This window comes from Camelina sativa, chromosome 11 (genome assembly GCF_000633955.1).
Source record: "Camelina sativa cultivar DH55 chromosome 11, Cs, whole genome shotgun sequence".
Classification (NCBI taxonomy): Eukaryota; Viridiplantae; Streptophyta; class Magnoliopsida; order Brassicales; family Brassicaceae; genus Camelina; species Camelina sativa.
Window position 1 is genome coordinate 8,739,334 of NC_025695.1, and position 21,280 is coordinate 8,760,613.

At 37.7% G+C, this 21,280-nt stretch overlaps 5 protein-coding genes across 5 annotated transcripts; 4 read left to right on the forward strand and 1 right to left on the reverse strand.

Moving 5' to 3' along the window:
* On the forward strand, positions 5,209–6,519 carry LOC104722462 (CASP-like protein 1F1). Its single transcript, XM_010440626.1, has 3 exons — positions 5,209–5,570; positions 5,932–6,046; positions 6,227–6,519. Exons 1-3 carry the CDS (start codon positions 5,389–5,391, stop codon positions 6,440–6,442), a joined length of 513 nt encoding a protein of 170 aa, XP_010438928.1. The 5' UTR covers positions 5,209–5,388; the 3' UTR covers positions 6,443–6,519.
* Positions 9,053–10,269, forward strand: LOC104722463 (acyl carrier protein 4, chloroplastic). The gene is made up of 4 exons (XM_010440627.2): positions 9,053–9,244; positions 9,410–9,502; positions 9,591–9,713; positions 9,893–10,269. The coding sequence occupies exons 1-4, from the start codon at positions 9,185–9,187 to the stop codon at positions 10,022–10,024; spliced, it is 408 nt and encodes a 135-aa protein (XP_010438929.1). The 5' UTR covers positions 9,053–9,184; the 3' UTR covers positions 10,025–10,269.
* On the forward strand, positions 11,474–16,132 carry LOC104722466 (coiled-coil domain-containing protein SCD2-like). The gene is made up of 16 exons (XM_010440630.2): positions 11,474–12,374; positions 12,480–12,558; positions 12,650–12,691; positions 12,793–12,855; positions 12,954–13,003; positions 13,083–13,110; positions 13,253–13,327; positions 13,456–13,566; positions 13,660–13,720; positions 14,055–14,168; positions 14,266–14,384; positions 15,065–15,134; positions 15,224–15,265; positions 15,411–15,451; positions 15,546–15,672; positions 15,748–16,132. Exons 1-16 carry the CDS (start codon positions 11,605–11,607, stop codon positions 15,873–15,875), a joined length of 1,920 nt encoding a protein of 639 aa, XP_010438932.1. The 5' UTR covers positions 11,474–11,604; the 3' UTR covers positions 15,876–16,132.
* Positions 16,340–18,126, forward strand: LOC104722465 (magnesium protoporphyrin IX methyltransferase, chloroplastic). The gene is made up of 3 exons (XM_010440629.2): positions 16,340–16,984; positions 17,096–17,513; positions 17,843–18,126. The coding sequence occupies exons 1-2, from the start codon at positions 16,427–16,429 to the stop codon at positions 17,477–17,479; spliced, it is 942 nt and encodes a 313-aa protein (XP_010438931.1). The 5' UTR covers positions 16,340–16,426; the 3' UTR covers positions 17,480–17,513; positions 17,843–18,126.
* Positions 18,915–21,269, reverse strand: LOC104722467 (putative respiratory burst oxidase homolog protein G). Its single transcript, XM_010440631.2, has 7 exons — positions 21,203–21,269; positions 20,666–21,058; positions 20,382–20,593; positions 20,173–20,275; positions 20,031–20,083; positions 19,344–19,861; positions 18,915–19,226 (listed from the first exon to the last, which is right to left on the reverse strand). The coding sequence occupies exons 2-7, from the start codon at positions 20,957–20,959 to the stop codon at positions 19,117–19,119; spliced, it is 1,290 nt and encodes a 429-aa protein (XP_010438933.1). The 5' UTR covers positions 20,960–21,058; positions 21,203–21,269; the 3' UTR covers positions 18,915–19,116.

Genomic DNA, 21,280 nt, shown 5'->3' on the forward strand with positions numbered 1-21,280 from the left:
GAAGGAAAACAGAGAATTCTAGAAGCTTGTGTGACACGTAAAGATGTGCTACATCAGGTCTCCCTGGATAGAAAAAGATTTGACCCCGAATCTAGCTCATTATTGTCCCCATGATAAGGAAATAAATGTTTAACGTTGAAGACGTCCGATGTTCGAATGTGATCCGACAACCGAAGCTTATACGCATTTGCATTGATACGGTGAATGATCTCCACAGATCCTATCTTACGAGACTTCAGCTTGTTGTATTCTCGCACCGGAAATTGGTCCTTTGTCAAGACCACCCACACAAGATCACCAGGCTGGTAATTCACTTCACGACGATGCTTATCAGCGGCTTGTTTATAAGAACGTACCAAAGACTCCAAATGGTTGTGTGCTTGTTGATGAACGATCTGTAATTTTTCGACAAAGTCCACTGCTTCTCCATGGAGACGTGATTTATCTGGCATTGTAGACAAATCCAACGGACTTCGAGGCATAATCCCATAAACCACATGAAAAGGGCTGAACCCCAAGGTTCTGTTGTAAGCATGATTATGTGCAAACTCGACCAACGGTAACTTTGATTCCCACGATTTGATGTTATTCCCGACATGACCACGATTTGATGTTATACCCAACATAGTACCCAAGGCTCGATTTGTGACTTCAGTTTGACCATTCGTTTGCGGATGATAAGCGGAGCTCATGTCAATACTTGTACCAAGCATCTTCCACACCGAACGCCGAAAATGGCTCAAGAAACGAGTGTCGCGATCGGAAACAATGGAGGTAGGGAGGACATGAAGACGGTAAATGTCACGAAGGAACAATTGTGCCACTTGGACAGCATCAGTCGTTCGTTTACATGGCACAAAATGAGCCATTTTGGAGAAGCGATCCACAATCACAAAAATTGAATCATTACCTCTTTGAGTACGTGGAAGGCCGAGTACAAAATCCATACTAATATCAGTCCATGGTTGTGTAGGAACTGGTAAAGGCATGTATAAACCAGCATTAGACGCCTTGTCTTTAGCTTGTTGACATGCACGACACCTTTCAACAAATCTCTCAACGTCCCTACGAAGAGAAGGCCAAAAGTAACGTGTCGTAACTAGTTGGAGAGTTCTGTCTCGTCCAACATGTCCTTCGGAGTGGAGTTCTTCAAGTATTTTCAAGCGAAGGTTGCACGCAGGAATGCATAATTGGTTCCCTTTAAACAAGAAACCATCTTGTAATATGAAATCTTTCTGAAGACCACTTTGCACTTCAATCCATATACGAGCAAAATACGGATCTGTGACGTACAACTCACCAAAAGAGGAAAAGCCAGAAACTGAATTATGCATAGTCGTGAGAAGATTGTGACGACGGCTTAAAGTGTCAGCGACTCGGTTCAGCTTGCCAGATTGATGTTTAATTGTAAATGTGAATTGTTGGAGAAATGCAATCCACGCTGCATGTCGAGATGAAACCTTCGCTTGACTATCAAGGTGGCGTAGAGCATCATGATCTGTGAAGAGAACAAAATCATGGTGACAAAGATAATGCTTCCAATGTTTTATGGCTTGGACTATAGCATAGAACTCCACATCATATGTGTTGTACCGGCTTCGAGCACCCGATAATTTCTCACTAAAATAGGCTACGGGTCGAGTTTGTTGACTAAGAACAGCTCCAATTCCTAGCTTAGAAGCATCGCAATGCAACTCAAAATTCAAGGAAAAATCGGGAAGAACGAGAACCGCCATTTCTGTCCACTCAAATTTTCCTTCACGCATGCAGTCTGTAATCGGAGCCATAATGCTACTAAAATGCGGAACAAAACATCGATAAAAAGATGTGAGACCGTGGAAGCTTCTTACGTCGGTAATTGTTTTTGGGATAGGCCATGACTTGATGGATTCTATCTTGGATACGTCAATAGATAAACCATCCTTTGAAATCATATAACCCAAGAATAAGACATAATTTGTTCCAAATTGGCATTTGTGCTTCGCAACAAAGAATCGTTCTTTCCGTAAGACACCTAAAACTTCGCGTAGATGATGCATATGATTGTCCAAAGAAGAACTGAATATGAGTATATCATCAAAATCTACTACCACAAATTTCCCAATGAAAGGACGAAGCGCTTGATTCATTACCCTCATAAACGTACTAGGTGCGTTTGATAATCCGAAAGGCATAACAAGCCATTCAAACAGTCCTTCTCGAGTCTTAAAAGCTGTTTTCCATTCATCACTGGGGCGAATCCGAATCTGATGATAACCGCTTTTGAGATCTATTTTTGAGAAGATTTTGGAGGCACTAATTTGGTCAAGAAGGTCGTCTAGTCGTGGAATAGGAAAACGGTAACGTACGGTTATCTTATTGATGACACGACTATCAACACACATACGCCAAGAGCCATCTTTTTTTGGAATCAACAAAGCGGGAACTGCACATGGACTAAGACTCTCGCGAATATGACCTTTAGCCACTAAATCTTCAACTTGACGTCTTAGTTCTTCATGTTCTTGTGGACTCATCCGATAATGAGGTCTATTAGGGAGCGTAGCTCCTGGAACCAAATCAATATGATGTTGGATATCACGTAATGGTGGCAGCGCACTATGTAGGTCTGTTAGAAAGACATCTTGAAACTCATGTAAAAGCGTGCTCAATGCAAGATTAGGAGAGTAGTTAGGTAAACAATCACTTGAAACTGAGAGTAAAGCAAAGGCAAACCCAGTCTGGTGAAACTCTTCTTCAAAAGTACCACGTGAACAGATCAAAACGGGTTTGGACGAAGACTCAGTAATTGTAGTATCCTTGTGAGGCGTAATCAAAGACGGTGTGGCAGAAGGTTCCTTTGGCAACAATGTGATTGTTCGATTATCATACATGAATCTATAAGAGTTGCGCTTCCCGTCATGAGTGGTTTCTCTATCGTATTGCCATGGTCTTCCAAAAATCAAGTGACCCACATCCATAGACACAACATCACAATACATCTTATCCTTGTAAACTGAACCAAACGAGAACGAAACAAGCGCTCGATGTGTTACTCGACATTCTGTCCCATCTTTTAACCATGTGAGTTTGTATGGATAAGGATGTGCTTCTTTTTCAAGGCCCAATTTGCGAACTGCATAGTCTGAGATTATGTTGTGCAGGCACCAGAGTCAATAATGAACCGACACAGTTTAACTTTAATCGTACAAGTCGACTGAAAAATATTTGTGCGAAGCCATGGTTCCTCCATAACTTGGGGTGCTAAACAGATGCGGCTAACCACCAAAAGAGGACCTGTATCACTGGTAAGATCTGTGTTCTCAAGGTTATTTGTCTCCTCAACATCATCGTTGTAAGTATCATAAGATGAATCAACTTCCTCAATTAAGAGACCTCGTCTTGATTGGTTTGGACATGCGGTTTGTCTGTGACATGGTTCTCCACAAGTGAAACAACGATATGCTGGTGTACGTGTAGAATGACGAAGCGTTTGATCCTCTGTTGTAGCTGGTGCTCGATTAGAAACAGTAGAACGCAAAGTATTCGCAGTTAAATCTGTGTTTTCCTGTAACAGCCCTTGACCTACGTTCTGGTCTTGCAGTGAAGAATTGCGAGGCCTTGTAGACGCATTCCAGTTGCTAGAAGATGAACGAAATTGCTGTTCAAAGGCAACGGTTCGACGTCGAGCTTCAGCCACGGTGTTAGGATCAAATTGAGCCAATGCGTTCTGAAGTTGAGGCCTTAAACCTCCAATAAACCGAGCAACAGTTTGAATTTCACTATCATGAATCTCATTGCGTGTCATGAGCATGTAAAATTCTTCAACATATTCATCAACCGTGCGAGGACCTTGACGGAGATTTTGTAACCTTGTATACATCGTTTGATCAAAATTGTAAGGAAGAAAAGTTCTCCGTATATGTTTCTTCAACTTGTCCCATGACTTGATCTTTGTTTTACCCTCACGAGCTCGCGTCGATTTCAGCTGGAGCCACCATGAAGCTGCTTGGCCTCTGAATTTGGTTGCGACAAGAGCTACTTGACGATCTTGTGGTACTTGCTTAAAATCTAGAATCTCTTCAACAGTGACTAACCAATCAAGTAAATCTTCACCACGAATACTTCCATTGAACTCTGGTAAATCAACTTTAAAACAAGATTCCCAACGACGATCTGACCTATCATCGATATGTAACTCACGAGCTCCATGGAGGTGTTGTTGGATCTGGTCGTTAAGTTGGGCGAAGGGATTAGCGTCGTAAGCATCTTCTCCTTCTATTTGTTCACGGCGTGGCTGGTTCTCAAGAATCGTCTCCACGACGTCTCATAGTGATTGACGCAACGAATCATTAGAACGTTGAATTGTGGTGTGAAGATTCAGTTGCATCTCCTGTAGCGTTCTTCGCAACTCTACCCAATCACCCTCGTGCGTCTCTGTCTCTTTCGCGGGTTTCGGAGGCATGATTAGTTTCAGGAACGACAAGGCTCTGATACCAAAAGTGATGGAGCAGAAGCAAGAAAGAATAAAAAAAAAAGACTTGTTTCTTATGTTCCCGGGAAACTAAAGAAACAAGGTTCTCTGTTTTCTTCACGAAAAGCAGAGGAGAAACTCTGTTTTGCTACACGAAAAACAAAGGTTTGAGACTTGAAAGAATACGCTTCTTTGGAAAACTCAGATTTGTAAGATAATTCTTTATTAATTCAATTCAAGGAAGATCCTCTTTACAAGCATTAGAGATCTTATTTATAGAGCAGCTAAATCAAAATGAAAAGGAAAACCTAAAAGAAATAAAAATTTGAGACAAAAGGAAGATCAGCAAAAAAATAGAAAACTAACAAAAACAAGAAGGAAAACAGAGAATTCTAGAAGCTTGTGTGACACGTAAAAATGTACTACATCAAATCATCAGTTTAATAACAGTGAATTTTAATAATTGTTTAGAGTATAACTTAACATTGAAACCAAAGTCTATATATAATCTGATTTTTGTCACTATACATAATATATGAACAGAAATTAAATTAATTATCCAAAAGTTTTTTTTTCAATTAATCGAAAAAAACAAGAAAATAGAAAAAATGACGTGTATATACTAAGATTCGTTACCAAAATTAAAGTATTCAAACAGAAAGTACCCATCTGTTTAGGCAGAGGATTCGATCATCAAACGTCCTACAAATATATCTTGTTTTGCGATCTCACCCACAAATTAACGTCCTATAAAATCTCTTCCTCTGTCTATCTCTTCTTTTCCAGCACACTTCTCTTCTCTTTCTCTTGTCTTCGTGGGAGATTTGGGATCTTACACAACAACAACAACAACAACAATATCTTGTCTTATCATTCGTTCTTTTTGTCCGTAACAATTATTTAAGGAAAATAAATCTTGAATTCAAAATACAAAAATGATGGCAGACAATGAAGGAAGAAGAACGCCGTTAATGAATCTTGGGGTTCAAGTGTCGATGAGAGTGTTAGCCTTTGGAGCTGCAATGGCCTCGTTGTTGGTCATGATCACTAACCGTGAAGTCGCCTCTGTTTATGGCATTGCTTTTGAGGCTAAATACAGCTACTCCTCTGCCTTTAGGTACATATATTTTTTATTCATTCTCTCTTTTTTTTTCCTACCACCGCTATTCGCCTGCATGAAATTTCATCAATCACGTTGAAAAATACGAAGAGAAATCAAATCACACAAATACGGTGAAAAGGGTGCGAAACATACCTCATGTCTTATATTTTATTTTACCACGTGAAACTCAAATAAGGACAACCTTAAACCGTGTGATCGATCAGCATTAGAAAGATACAAAACAAGACTCTTTACTTTCTTCGTATATTATATAGTACATACGCTTTCTTATATATTATAAAGAGACTTACAGTAAAGTAAGAGATCTAGTGATGATGATCGATCTGAAAATGTGTATTATTTTGATGTTTGACAGGTATTTGGTGTACGCACAGATAGCTATCTGCGGCGCGACATTCTTTACACTTGTATGGGCTTGTTTAGCAGTCCGCAGACGAGGACTTGTTTTTGCACTCTTCTTATTTGATCTGGTAATTGCTTTACGTGCTTTTCAATCTACACACTATTTTAAAATTTTAAAATATGAAATATATATGTTCATTTATATACGTGAAGACTCTTTATTTTGATTTCGTCTCTCGAGTCTTGACAAATTTTTTTATATCTGAACGTTTTGGGATGGGTTTGATCATATATTTTGATGTGTACAGCTTACGACGATAACAGCGATATCGGCTTTCTCTGCGGCCTTCGCGGAAGGTTACATCGGGAAGTACGGTAACAAAGAGGCCGGTTGGCTTCCCATCTGTCATTATGTGCACCATTATTGCAATCGTGTCACTATCTCACTGGCTTTGTCATTCTCCTCTTTTGTACTCTTGTTCCTTCTTACGGTCATAACTGCCTCCGCTGCTCGTAATTACTGATTTTTTTTTTTTTTTATTTTATACTTCATACAATTCCTTTAATTTTACTGCAAGATAACTCAGTATCATTGTTATATACTTGGATTTCATTAAATGAATATTTGATTTGATACTAAAGATATGAAATTTGTATGATGCATTGTATGTATTTATCCTTGAGATATGAAAACTAATCCGCTAATCCCTATGGATGATGGATCGCCAAATGAGAATGTTACATGACTATAATAATCTAAACTAATAAAAAGTAGAAGCTATAAACTCCTAAAGGCATCCTCGTAGTATTTAAAACCTCCAATTATGATTAGACATGTCACTAATTAACATTTTTTAAAATTTGCAGAATTTTCTATATTAGGAATTATTTTAAACATCCTATCAGGATTTGACATGTCATTCATTAACATTTTTTAAATTTCTAGAATTTTTTAGAAAGAGGAAAATGTTAAATTTATGGAAATAAAAGAACTATGTACAATATCTCACATCACCTAGAAATTTTTTAGACAATAGTTCAGAACCATTATAAATAAGATTAATATGCTTTCAACAACGAATGAGCAGGAAAGCTTGATTATCAGGCATTATAAATAAGATTAATATGCGTCCCAGTTTAATAGTTTTATTCGGTTTGATCCAGTTTTTTATTTGATCAAACTAAAACTTTAAAAAGTTTCAAAAAATATATTAGAATATTTCAAATTTTTAAAAGTTTAAATATTATAAATATTGAAACTTTTCAAAGTTCTTAGCTTTAAAAAAGTTTTTAAATATTATAATTTTTAAATTTTAAAAGTTTAAAATATTATAAATATTGAAACTTTTTAAAAAGTTCAAATTTTATATTTCGAAACCTTTTAAAATTTTAAATTATAAATATTGATGTAATACATAAATTATCTTATTTATCTACGTTTGTGCTTTTTATTTCTTATGAGCTGTAAAATATATTTTTGTGTATGATTTTATAGATGAGTTGATATTCTTTCATTAATTTTTTTTTTTTTATCTTATTTTTTATTTTTATGAGAAAAAAAATGATTTTGTTCTTGGAGTTTGATGGGTTAACAAGTTGTGTGGTAGTCTAAAATAAATATTTTTCAGTGGAAGAATGTGAAGAAGTTGACGAGGAAGAAGAATAAAAAGAGTATTGTTTGGGCAAATTTTAACCGATTCGTATGTGAACTGTTCTACGGAATGAACGCAAAGAGATTTTTATTGATTAATGCTCAAGATTATAATAAATCAATATCAGAACCCGTATTTTTGAAGTCATATTTTTGTGAAAGAACATCCCACAACGGGTTCTGATATTGATTTATTGTAATCTTGAGCATTAATCAATAAAAATCTCTTTGCGTTCATTCCAAAAAAAAAAAAAAATACAAACAAGGGGAAACGTTGTGACAACGATCACTACTAAACAAAGTAAAGAAAAGGCTTTAGCCTGCAGACCATGGCCAGTGCCAATTGAATAATAGGCAGCACCTCTTACAGACATGTAACAAGCAGCGACCATGGTTGATGCCGTTGGTATAGATGACTGAGGTGAATATCATTGCGAGACTAAAAGCATAGTCTTAGTGGAAATAAAGTAACTACGGTTGCTGAAAATAAAACAGAAGAGGCAAAGCCTCTTAAAATATAATAAGCATATAATGCTCATCATAAATAATCTAGGGGGGAATGCCTCCAAACAAAGAAGAGCATACTCGCTCATATATATTGTAGTTTCTTATCCATTGAGGGGAAGAACCCGAAAAGATTCAAGGGGCTATAACGCTATCAAGCGACTAAATCTAATGGAGAGCTATATTTTTGTGAAGGAACATCCCACAACCGGTTCTGATATTGATTTATTGTAATCTTGAGCATTAATCAATAAAAATCTCTTTGCGTTCATTCTATAGAACAGTTCACATATGAATCGGTTAAAATTTGCCCAAACAAGTATAACGAAGAACTAAACGGTAAAAATAACGATGACAATTACCACAAAATTTGATAATGAAAATGACAAGAAAGAATATGAAAAATAAAAAAACATGGAATAAAAAACACGAAAACATAGGTCATAGTGATCAATTAAATATGAAAACGAGTTAAATTCATAATGATAAAATTGTTCCATTTTTCTGGTGGTCAAAAAAATTGTTTAGGATATGTGAGGTCATCAGCTTGATTCGCCTCACCTCAACATCAAGTTAAATTCATGATTTTTTTTATCATATTTGATTTTATAACACAACTGATTTTTATATTTTTAAAAAATGTGTATTTGAAATTTTTTTTTTTTTAATATTAATTTAAACTTTTTTTATAAAATAATATTTTATTATCATCATCAGTTATATATAATTTTCATTAAAATATATCAACTAAAACCATGCAAATTCAAAACCTAATTGTAGTAAAAATGCAAAAAGAACCAAGATGGGCCCCTGAAGTAACACTTGCGTTTTGGATTGGGCCTGTCGTAAGTCCACTAAGCAAGTATGGGACCCACAGTAACATGTGCCGAAGATAGGCCTGGAATCCCCAAGAACAAACCTCCGCCACAAAACTAAAACCCTTGTGCTTGCGTATCGTATAACGACGCCGTATCTACGTATCTCTCTACTTGCTCCAACTTAAAGATTCATCTTCTTCTCTTAAGAGATTACACCTTATCCAACTAAGAGAAACCATTTTTACTCTTTTTTCTTGGTCTCTTGAGTTGTGTTTTGAGCTTCATCTCCTTCAATGGCTTCCTTATCCACCACTTCTCTAAGCTTCAAAGCTCCGTCGACCAGAATCTCTCAGGTGACTCTACAAAACTTCGGGACATGTTACTGTCTGATTGTTTTATCACTTCGAAACCTCAAACTTTTTACTCAATTATAGTTCATTAACCATCCACATCTTGAGAATTCGCTTTTAGTTTTTTTTTCTTCAAGTTATATTTAAAAGCCATCATGTGATCATTAGGTGTTGAGGAAAGGCTCAAGTTTCCAGTCTGTGACCTTTGGTCGTTTCACGTCTTCAACTTCAAAGAGCCTTCGTCTTCAAATCAGTTGTGCAGTAAGTATAAAGATTTGCTTGAGCTAAAACTTATATTATATGAGAAATGCCAAAAGTTAATTGTAGTAACGTGTGTGTGAGGATATAGGCGAAAGCAGAGACGGTGCAGAAAGTGAGTGACATTGTAAAGGAGCAATTGGCTTTGACTGCGGACACTCCTCTCACTGCCGAATCCAAGTTCACTGCTCTTGGTGCCGATTCTCTCGACACCGTATGTTATATGCTCTCTCTCTCCCTCTCTTTCATATTTATGCCATGTTAATATTTCCTCTGTTTTCATAACAATGTGATGTTTTAGCCGTTCTGTTTTAAAGTATGGTTACGTACTACTTTTTCAATGCAAACGTTTATGAATATTCATTAGTATTGTGTGGATGAATATGGATGTAGGTGGAAATAGTGATGGCGTTGGAGGAAAAGTTCAACATAAGTGTGGAGGAATCTGATGCTCAAAACATTACGACGATCCAAGAGGCAGCTGATTTGATTGAGGACCTTGTTCAGAAGAAACCTGCGGCCTAAACTTCTTCCACTCTCCCGGTTTGACAAAAAAACCACGGTACATCGAACCGGCTATCTTTTTAATCTGACCTATTCCTGGTCTCAGAGCATTTTGGTATATTAGACCGTTTGTTATTTTACTTTTTTTTTGGAAGCTAAGATTGGATGTTGATGATGAGACAACTTTGGTACGTTGAGATTGATTCTTTGTGGTGATTGGTCTATTATGGCGAATTAATATATAAATGTGTTTTGTACCACTATGACATTGTGCCATCGTTTTGTTAACTCAAATAGAGTGTTTTGGATTATCTTAAAACACCTCCTTTAATATTTTTAAATACTTATAATATGGATATCTCCAAAACTTTGGAGTAATTTGGTACATATTAATATATATATATATATATATATATATATTGTTTGAAATAAATGTACTTTGTAAACAAGATTCAAAATTGTATGAATGAAATAAAATGAATCAAATTTTAAGTCTTTAGATTTTTTTGCTGAAAAAGGATCTATGCAAAATCTCCATCTTCTAGGTGGCTGACATTTAGGTTGTTGCTGACAAATGTTTATAAATGATTAGGTAGACAAGTAATCTCTACCTATACCACAGTGACTAAATCAAAAAATAATTATCGCTTTTGTACCTCTTAATTTAAGCGGAAGAGTATGCAAAAATAAATTATAATGCGAATAAAAACAGCATATCATGTTAGTACTTTTGTTATTAAATCTGCGAGTACTCAAATGCATACCTCCAATAGGTTTGATAAATTTCTTTAACTCACTCCATTCACTAATCCATACATTTTCTCATAATTAAGGTTATGTATCTCAAATAATTCGTCATGAAAATATTATTAAATGGATACAAACATTAAAATATTATTTTGGCAAGAGAGCACTTCATGGGAATAATCGATTTGATTTTCCGATCACGGCATGAATCACTTTTCCTTTCGCCGTTTGCAATGAGAGAGAAGAGAGAGAGAGTCGCGATGAAAGAAAGAATAAAATGAGAAAAAAAAAAAACACTTTTAAATTTCTGCGTCAATCAATCAGCGAAGGACACATATCGTTCTTAACGGGTTGTTCAAAATGCTTCCCACAAAACTGATACTCTACACTGTGGACTCAATAATGAGTTTTTTAATTAAATTTGGGGCCCAATTTTGTGAATACTCACCAGTAATGATGTTCTGAGAAATTTGAAAGTTTTGAAAAACATAAAATATTAATACGAAAGTTAAAAAAAAAAAAATGATATGATCATGGTCTACTCATAAATCTGCCATAAATATAATAAATCTAGGCAACAGCAAAAATACATATTGCATTTCAAAATTAAATCAATTACTAAATTATACTTATTTAATAGTATTGTACAAATGGGATTAGTTGAGAGAAACAAATATTAAAACATCTTACCGGAAAAAAAAAGAAAGAAACAAAGGGGTCCCACGTTCTCTCAACTTCCTCTCCCGCCACCACTCGGTCCACGCGTATCTCTCTGCTCCCTTCTTCTTCTTCCTCTGCAGCTCAATCCAAAAAAAAGTCTTTCCCACCTTGTTGACTCCGTCTTCTTTAAAGAGATGGCGAGGAGACCAGGCAGCTCCGCTTCTTCTTCACCCGCGATGTCTCCGTCGCATCGGCTGAACAGCGGTGGAGGAGGAATCTCAGGCAAAAGCACGCTCCGGAAACAAAACGCCGCTGAGCTGCTCGCGAAGGTTATGGAGAGGCGCGACTATGATTATGATTATGATTACGACGACGATGAAGACGGAGGCGAAGATCTGTACCAGGTACATCTTCCGCCTCTGACTCAGTCTCGAAGACGAGATGATAATAAGCGTATTGGTAAAGGTTCGGTCAACGGGAAAAACGCTCCGGCGAAAAAACCGGTCATACGTCCGCCGCCTAAATTTGACGATGAATCCGACGGTGACGATATTATAATTCCTAAAAAGAATGCTAGGGATCGGAAAGAAGCTCCGGCGAAGAAACCGGTCTTACTTACGCCGCCTAAATTTGACGATGAATCAGACGATGATGAGATTACATCTGATGTTCCCCGTAATCCAGTAGAGATTGTCAGCGGGAAAATAATAGCTCCGGCCGTCGTACTTCCGCCGCCTAAATTTGACGATGAACTCGACGGTGATAAAATTAAAGCTGAAGTACCTCGCTATCCAGTGGAGAGTACTACTGAAAAGAATGGTAAGGGTGCACTCAGGGTTAGAGTTCCGGCGTATTCTCGTCGGAATCCGTTGGAGGAGTTTGAGCAAAACGGAGACGAGAAACTAAATGTTCAATTTGATGTACCAGCAAAACAATCGGAAGCTCAATTAAAGTATAAGAAAAGGTAAAAAAAAATTGGACTTCATATATACAAATTTTTTTTTTTGAAAGTCTTAGCTTCTCTTGCATATGTTGTGTTTGACGAAATTACTGGGACTCGAACGATTAGTTTTAGGTTTCGTCCTGCAGATATTTTATCACAGAATTTTACTGAAGATGATCGAGAAGCTTCAGCCCTGCGTGATGAAGTAGGTGGTTCACAATATACTGGAAAACTAGTTTTGGTTAAATGTTTTTTTGATCTCTCATTTGAAACCAACTCGATCGTTATCATTGCAGTTAGATATGCTTCAAGAAGAGAACGATAATATACTGGATAAGGTCAGTGTGACCTTTCTCTATTTCTAATTTACTTCTTTTGTGTGTGTTTGCTTGCTGCCTTTGCGTACATGATATGTATGTTTCTTGAGTTACAAATGCAGCTTCAGCGCGCTGAAGAAAGACGCGAAGCAGCAGAATCAAGGGCTAAAGAGCTCGAGAAACAGGTGTTTATGATATATCTTGTATAGTTTACTTTTTGTAGAAATGGATGCTTATCTACAATGTTGATGGTTATTTTTAAGCTTGGTATGACTTACAACAGGTTGCTTCTCTAGGTGAAGGAGCAAACTTTGATGTCAAACTCTTGAAGAGGTTTGTTTTTTTTTGTCTTTGTTATATAGCCTTCATTCACTAAATTGGGTTTTCAAAAACTTCATGCTGATCCCTCCAGGAAAGAAGCAGCATTGCGTCAAAGAGAGGTCCGTAGTGCATTCATAATTTTAATGGATGTTGTTTCATTTGTTCTTTGCAATATACATGTCCTTTATTATTCTGCTAGCTTGTCTTGGCTTCTGCTTTGACAATAAAATTATTGAAAGGGAGAACATAAATCTGTTGCAGGCAGCATTAAGGGCTGCTGAACAGAAAAGAGATGGAAGAAGTAAAGAAACTGATGCCCTTAGTTCAGAATTTCAGGTACAATTCTCTGGTGTTTAGTCTATTTAAATTGGTACTAAACAGTATAATGTGCTCTGGACTCTGTTATATAAACTTTTCACCTTGACAAGGAAACAATCATCTCTTCTGTGTTGTGTTATGATCAGAGCTTAAAAGATGAAGCAGACAAGGCCACAGAACAGCTCCATGAGGCTGAAGCTGAAACAAAGTCTCTTCGGACAATGATACATAGAACCATTTTGACTCAAGAAGAAATGGTTTTGCTCACAAACTAAACTAGAATTTTGTACATTTGACGGTTTACCACGCCATCTTTGTTTGATCAACTACAATATTGACCAACCTTGTAGGAGGAAGTTGTTCTAAAGAGATGCTGGCTTGCTCGCTACTGGGAACTAGCTATTCAACATGGTAAGAAACCCCTCTCTCCTAAAGATGCAACCGTTCCATTCTTTGTTGGGTCTTGACCTGCAATGATTTATAATATAATGTAACCTGTTCTTCTCATTTTGGTGCCAAGAGTGCAAAGGGTTTTGAAGATTTCACAAACTGGTCCTGATATGATTACAATGTGTTTCCCATTCGCTGTGTACTTGTCCACTAGGTTGTAATATTCAACTATAAGGTCCCAACTAGCTGATTAATTATCTCACGGTAGACTTAACTAGTGGGAGTTGATCAATAACATTACTTGCATTTCTCTTTTGGAAATATTTACTTATGCACCTCATTGGATCACATTTAGGAATATGCGATGATATATCCACATCAAGATATGAACATTGGTCAGCGTCAGCTCCTCTTCCCTTTGAAGTTGTCCTCTCCGCTGCCCAAAAGCCTGAAGACTCATGGCAAACAGGTCTGATCCTCAATAGTCCTCCCAATATTTCCCAAAAAAAAACTAAGCATCTTTATCTAAAGATTCAAAAGTAAAAGGCAATAACATCATCTGACAGGTGGTAGCGATCGCACTTGGAGCAAAGTCGTCAGTAATTTCAGTGATGTCAATGGAGAAGGAAACATAGAGAGTATGCTTGCTGTTGAAGCGGGTTTGCGAGAGATAGCATCCTTGAAGGTTTATGCCCACATTTTTCTAATCTGAATTTGTTGTTTATTAGTAGAATCTGTTGCCCAGAACAAGTAAATATCTCATACATATTGTCATATCATTTCCTGCACATCATAGGTCGAGGATGCTTNACTAGCTGATTAATTATCTCACGGTAGACTTAAGTAGTGGGAGTTGATCAATAACATTACTTGCATTTCTCTTTCGGAAATATTTACTTATGCACCTCATTGGATCACATTTAGGAATATGCGATGATATATCCACATCAAGATATGAACATTGGTCAGCGTCAGCTCCTCTTCCCTTTGAAGTTGTCCTCTCCGCTGCCCAAAAGCCTGAAGACTCATGGCAAACAGGTCTGATCCTCAATAGTCCTCCCAATATTTCCCAAAAAAAAACTAAGCATCTTTATCTAAAGATTCAAAAGTAAAAGGCAATAACATCATCTAACAGGTGGTAGCGATCGCACTTGGAGCAAAGTCGTCAGTAATTTCAGTGATGTCAATGGAGAAGGAAACATAGAGAGTATGCTTGCTGTTGAAGCGGGTTTGCGAGAGATAGCATCCTTGAAGGTTTATGCCCACATTTTTCTAATCTGAATTTGATGTTTATTAGTAGAATCTGTTGCCCAGAACAAGTAAATATCTCATACATATTGTCATATCATTTCCTGCACATCATAGGTCGAGGATGCTTTAATGCTTGCACTTGCCCGGTATAGACAAACAAGTGTGGTCCGACAAACCGTCAGTGGTAAAAGATATCTAAAACTGATTGGCCACTTATAAATACTGATCATGTAAATGTTATATAACAGACACTCATATCATTTTAATATCCAGATTCCAGGGTGCAAGGGGAATCTAAGTTCTCCGAAGCATTTGGTTAGTCACATCCTTAAAACTGTTTTCGTGACAATCTAGACAAAGTATCATGCATATAAATTTAACAAGCCTCTTAATCCAACTGGTTTGTGTTGTTACAAGAAGGGATTATTGATGAATAGTTTCTTCTGAATTTTGAATGCAGAGTTGAGCGAAGAAGAGCAACAGGATATTCTATTTAAAGAGGTAACTAGCATTAACATCTTTTACCGGGAGAGGCTTTTACTTATTAAGGATCATATATATACATTGACTCAAAACACACATATACATGTTCTAGGCATGGCTGCTGTATTTTTGGAAAAGAGCTAAAATCCACGGAGTGGAAAGTGATATAGCAGAAGAGCGTCTTCAGTTCTGGATCAATCGTCTCGGCCAACAGCCATCTTCACATGATGCAGTTGATGGTATATTACTATTACACTGAAAGTTAAATCAATGGGTTGATTGGAGCTAAGACGACTCTGATTTTTTTGTGGCAGTTGAAAGGGGAATGAGGGAGCTAAGGAAGCTTGGAATAGAACAACAGTTATGGGAGACATCACGTAAGGAACTCATTGACTCCGCCTATCTTCCTTCTCATTCCGTTTCTGACTACTATGATGAGTGACCAGTGACCACCCCTCTAATCTCTTTTTGGCGTCCAATTTCCTACATTCACGACACACACACAAACAAACAAAGGTAATCAAAATCAACAAAATCACTATTTTCTTTTCCACAAAAGGTTAGAAACACAGAAGAAGACTTCAATGTATGTACATGCTTTTGCTTTCAAACTGTTGTGGATATTTTTTGACTTCCATGTTGTTACTTGTATAATATACTCTTCATTACTTTACCTAATACAAGTTGGTTTTTGAAACAAAAATCTACATCCGGTAACAGAGAGAGCAGTCCAGATAAAAAGATGGGTGAAAACGCGTAAGTTTGTAAACTTTGGGGCAAAACACGAAAGTTCGTGTAATAAAAGGTCAGAGACGTTAAAATAAGTAAAGTTTGTAGTGTGACGCATTAAAGTGGGCCCCATGGAAATCGAAACGTGGATCGTCTCCTTCCCTATCTTCTTATCCAGGATAGCCCACTTCTTTCTTCATCACTGGCACTGCAACGGCGCCAAACTCACTTTCGTTGTGGCTTTCCCCTTAAACTTCTTCGATAATGCCGTTTGCTCCGTCCTTGTTGTCAGCGTCTTCCTCAGTCGCTCAGTTTCCTCCCAGATTCCCCAACGCAACTAGGAGGTTCAATGTAACTCCCCGGAGCAGAGCCGCCACCGTCGTCGCGGCATCCGTCACCGACCTGGCCGGCGTCGACAGCACGACAATCGCCGTACTCGGAGGCGGATCCGTAGCAGCACTCGCGGCGATGGTTTCCTTGACGGATCCGGAGAGGAGGCGGAAATTGCAGGCGGAGGAAGTTGGAGGAGGCGACAAGGAGGTTGTGAGGGAGTATTTCAACAGCACCGGGTTCGAGAGGTGGAGGAAGATCTACGGCGATACTGATGAAGTGAATCGCGTACAGAAGGATATCCGACTCGGCCATGCTAAGACGGTGGAGAACACGATGCTTATGCTTACGGAAGATAGATCTTTAGCCGGTGTTACGGTTTGCGACGCCGGTTGCGGAACCGGTTTGCTCTCGATTCCTTTAGCTAAGGAAGGAGCTATCGTCTCTGCTTCCGATATCTCTGCTGCTATGGTTGCCGAAGCTGAGATGAAGGTAAATCCCAATTTCAATCCTGAACTAAGTTCCTCTGCTTGGTGCTATAGAATAGGTGAGTTGCTAGTTTTGGAATTCTGAATCATTGTGATTGGTTTTGGATATGCATAGGCAAAGTCACAACTACCAGTAGGGAATATACCAAGATTTGAAGTGAATGATTTAGAGAGCTTAAGTGGCAAGTATGATACTGTTGTATGCCTCGACGTGCTGATACATTATCCGCAGAACAAAGCAGATGGAATGATTGCGCACCTCGCTTCTTTAGCAGAGAAGAGAGTGATTCTTAGTTTTGCTCCAAAGACGTTTTACTATGATATATTAAAGAGAATTGGTGAGCTTTTCCCTGGGCCATCCAAGGCCACAAGGGCTTATCTACACTCTGAGGCGGATGTGGAAAGAGCTTTGCGTAAGGTCGGCTGGAAAATCAGCAAGAGAGGACTCACTACTACTCAGTTCTACTTTTCTAGGCTTATTGAAGCTGTTCCAATGTAGTAGACCCATTTTGAGTTGAACAAAAAAAGACTAGGTCAGTTTTTTGGAAAACTATTCATATTTATCATTCATTCTTTAACTTGTTCTGGTGTCACTAAGTAACAGTATATGGTGTCATTGTTGATGAACTGAGAGTTGAATGCATGTATGCACCCAGTGTCCAAGATTATTATATTATAATTATACTAGGTTAAGATTATTTTAACAACTGGTGATCAGGAAGAATGGCGAGTAAAGTCTGTTTTTCTTACTCTCTTCTCCTATATCTGTGGATCCCTTCCTGTTGGTGTAAATTTCAACTTTTTTTCGACCTCTCGAGTTTATTAGAATTTATCATCTTCCATATCTTTCTTTTGGATGCAGAATTCCAATTTGACAATACATGTGAGGGTGGACAGCTTTTACTTTTGGGACTTCTTCAGTAGATCGTAATTGTATAGGACATTCCGAGAAGGATTTTCGTGGAAGACATGCTGATATCCTAAACTCGCCCAAGAGATTCTCATAAACTCTTCCTACACTACTAGGACTGTTTGTACAAACTTGCACTTCTGCAGACCCCCAAAATATTGATTTGGCCAAATGTTAAATGTTGTTTAATATGTAACGACAGCACCTGCGATGAAAAATTGTTTTGTCTTTCTCTATTTTTGTTTTGAGAAAAGTTGTTCTCCAAAGGATTTATCCACAGCGACTAGCTAGCTTTTTGTTGTGCGGTTTATACGTTTCTACACATTCCTGTGAAAAGTGAAATTCAAAAAAGAAAGAAAAATTAAGGATATCGAACATTAGAATAATGAAACAAAAACAAAAAGCTCATAAAACATACATTTCACATAATCATCATAAAAAGAAAAACCAAAATTCAATCCTCAAAACACAAAAATATATGACACACTAACTCTCCACAATTTTCATTAATTTGTTAGCCATCATGCTAGCATTGTGGGTAGNACATTTGTTCATAGTTTCTGAAGGAAGCTAGGCAACGTGGTGGAAGTGGAACATATAGTCAAGGCATTATTGCTTATACGCCTTAGCTAATTCCTTCAGTGAAGGAACGAGACTTGTACCTAAGGAACAGTATATGGTGGTGTCTTTGTTAATGAACTGAGAGTTGAATGCATGCATGCAAGATATCCCCTAAACTCGCCCAAGAGATTCTCATAAACTCTTCCTACACTACTAGGACTGTTTGTACAAACTTGCACTTCTGCAGACCCCCAAAATATTGATTTGGCCAAATGTTAAATGTTGTTTAATATGTAACGACAGCATCTCCGATGAAAAGTTGTACTGTCTTTCTCTATTTTTGTTTTGAGAAAAGTTGTTCTCCAAAGGATTATCCACAGCGACTAGCTAGCTTTTTGTTGTGCGGTTTATACGTTTCTACACAATCCTGTGAAAAGTGAAATTCAAAAAAATTAATTAAGGATATTGAACATGGTTTTGAATATTAGATAATGAAACAAAAACAAAGAGCGCATAAACATACATTTCACATAAACATCATAAAAAAGAAAAACCAAAATTCAATCCTCAAAACACAAATATGACACACTAGCTTAGCTCTCCACAATTTTCATTAATTTGTTAGCCATCATGCTAGCATTGTGGGTAGAATTGCTTCTTTGTCTTTAGAAGTTCTCTTTGTGGAAGGAGAATCTTGTACTTGTCTTGTGTGTGAATTCCAAAGCTAGATGCCTTAATTCCTTTGTCAATACCGGTGCTCCACAATAGAACACTCCTGCACGTTATATATCCATTCTCAGTTTATATCCTTTTCTTTGTAGTCATTAATTAAATTACAACAACCAAACCATACGCTTACTAGTTCATTTGATCAGGGAGAAGGAGAGCTTACCAACATTAGCGCCAGGGTGGTCCATAGCTATCTGTTTGTAGACGTTCTTCCAATTAGGTCTGGCGAAATGGGACATGACCCTTGTTCCAGCAACAATGTCTAAACCATTCTTGGCATAATTCAGAGACTGGAGCATCCGTATGAGAGCGGAACGAACGTCTCCTTCTTCGTAAACACTAGTGCAATGATTGTGTAGTTCTATGACTTTGCTTGTGTCCCGTTCCGCTATTTCGTTCATGATGTTTTTGAACCAGTCAAATGTGCCCTCCTCCTTTGTTACCCAGTAGAAGTAAGCTCTTCGCGTTTTGAAAGTTTCTTTCTTAACTTGTGGCTTTTGTTGTGATCCTTTCTCCATTTGGCTGAGCTGTTCTTTGGTCTCCGTGTTGTTAATAATGTCCTTGATAATGCTGATCATCGGGGTGGCTCCAATGCCGAGGCCGATCAGCAGAACCACCTCGTACTTCTTGTAGTCTTGAGCTGGTGCGCCGTACGGACCATCAAGCATGATTTTGGGGTAACTGTGGAAGAAGGGGTCATTGTCATTTCAAAATTAACAACGTTAGATTTTCTTAGGTATACACACACACACATGTCTTTTATGCTGAGTTATATATACTAGATGTAAAGTGTATACGAAGACTAGTCTTAAAATATAATAATATATGAAGAAAAAGAGAATATACTTACCAGGAACTATTTGCACCATGCAATGTGTCTCCGACCGGAGATGGCTTAGACACCTGAGACATGCACACAAAACTGTCTTTCCCCGACTCCAAGACTGATAAAAGTATAAAAGTATATAAGTATATAAGTGTATATATAGGACCTCGGAGAAGACTCCTTGGATAGCCTCTGTCCAATCTCCTAGTGATTTCATATGAACGCTCAGAAAGTCCTCTTGTGGTGTAGAAGTTATTGAAAATGGATGCCTGTAGAGATATGTATAATTTATAAGTTAATAAAATCCACATCCAAATATATTGAAATGGGTTTAGAGTTGTTGACCCATAATTAAGAGTGTTCTTTATTGCGTACCACTCAAACGGTGAGACTGCTGGACAGTTTACAAACATGTATTGACCGCTCATGTATTTGAAATTTTTAGGCTTTGACATTTGCAAAGTCAATACTTTTCCAGGATAAGCCGCTACCTTAAGAACTTTTACTGTCCTGATGCTGGACCTGAATGCTCGTATCAATCTCTCGAATGCATAGAGAGCTACTGGTACGGCCAAGTACATCCACGTCTATAAACAAAACCCCCAAGTTAGTAACGTTTTTTCAACGATTTTGGAAATGTTGAAAACTGAAGTACTCACCGTTTTCTTGTACCATTCCTTACTGAGATACAAGTAGTATCCGTGCAAGACAAGGAGAATGTAGACTATAACGAACAAATGGTGAGTGTACCAGAAGGCATTGAAGCTCGCGATTTTCTTAAGTGGCCCTGGAAGCTTTTTTTCTAGCTTCCCCCGCCTAAACCAAGGCAGAGCCAGTGTAAAAGCAATAGCCATCAAGAGAACCATTACGAGTCCTGTTATTCCTTCTGTTGACTTCACATAATGCAAGTATCTCTTCGGTTGCTCCTCCCCGAAGAACTTTCCGAGAGGCATGTATTCTTCGGGAGTTGCCGCGATTAGCCGTGGAAAATCGCAAGCCAAATGGGCCACGGCGTGTATGACTACTCCTACCGTAATTCCCACCGCTATAACCTGTTTGTTTAGGCGTCAAGTTATTATAAAATTCTTTTATGTGAGTGTTTTAGGTCACATCCTCAGACCGATATATATGGCGATTCCTCAACCACTACACTAGCATAAATGCTTAAAATAACAAGAAATTTGTGTGGTTTTTACCTTATGAAAATTGATGTTGTCATCAAAAGGGACAAAAACACCAAACCTAGTCTTATTTCTAAGCCACGTGATAGTGTT

Coding starts and splice junctions, on each gene's coding strand:
- LOC104722462 (XM_010440626.1), top strand. CDS start 5,389: ATGATGGCAGACAATGAAGGAAGAAGAACGCCGTTAATGAATCTTGGG. Junction 5,571..5,931: donor AGCTACTCCTCTGCCTTTAG/GTACATATATTT, acceptor GATGTTTGACAG/GTATTTGGTGTACGCACAGA. Junction 6,047..6,226: donor CACTCTTCTTATTTGATCTG/GTAATTGCTTTA, acceptor TGATGTGTACAG/CTTACGACGATAACAGCGAT.
- LOC104722463 (XM_010440627.2), top strand. CDS start 9,185: ATGGCTTCCTTATCCACCACTTCTCTAAGCTTCAAAGCTCCGTCGACC. Junction 9,503..9,590: donor GTCTTCAAATCAGTTGTGCA/GTAAGTATAAAG, acceptor GTGAGGATATAG/GCGAAAGCAGAGACGGTGCA. Junction 9,714..9,892: donor GTGCCGATTCTCTCGACACC/GTATGTTATATG, acceptor ATATGGATGTAG/GTGGAAATAGTGATGGCGTT.
- LOC104722466 (XM_010440630.2), top strand. CDS start 11,605: ATGGCGAGGAGACCAGGCAGCTCCGCTTCTTCTTCACCCGCGATGTCT. Junction 14,169..14,265: donor TGAAGACTCATGGCAAACAG/GTCTGATCCTCA, acceptor ATCATCTGACAG/GTGGTAGCGATCGCACTTGG. Junction 15,135..15,223: donor GGTCCGACAAACCGTCAGTG/GTAAAAGATATC, acceptor TTTAATATCCAG/ATTCCAGGGTGCAAGGGGAA.
- LOC104722465 (XM_010440629.2), top strand. CDS start 16,427: ATGCCGTTTGCTCCGTCCTTGTTGTCAGCGTCTTCCTCAGTCGCTCAG. Junction 16,985..17,095: donor TTGCCGAAGCTGAGATGAAG/GTAAATCCCAAT, acceptor GGATATGCATAG/GCAAAGTCACAACTACCAGT.
- LOC104722467 (XM_010440631.2), bottom strand. CDS start 20,959: ATGCCTCTCGGAAAGTTCTTCGGGGAGGAGCAACCGAAGAGATACTTG. Junction 19,862..20,030: donor CATGGTGCAAATAGTTCCTG/GTAAGTATATTC, acceptor CTTCTTCCACAG/TTACCCCAAAATCATGCTTG. Junction 19,227..19,343: donor CCACCCTGGCGCTAATGTTG/GTAAGCTCTCCT, acceptor TATAACGTGCAG/GAGTGTTCTATTGTGGAGCA.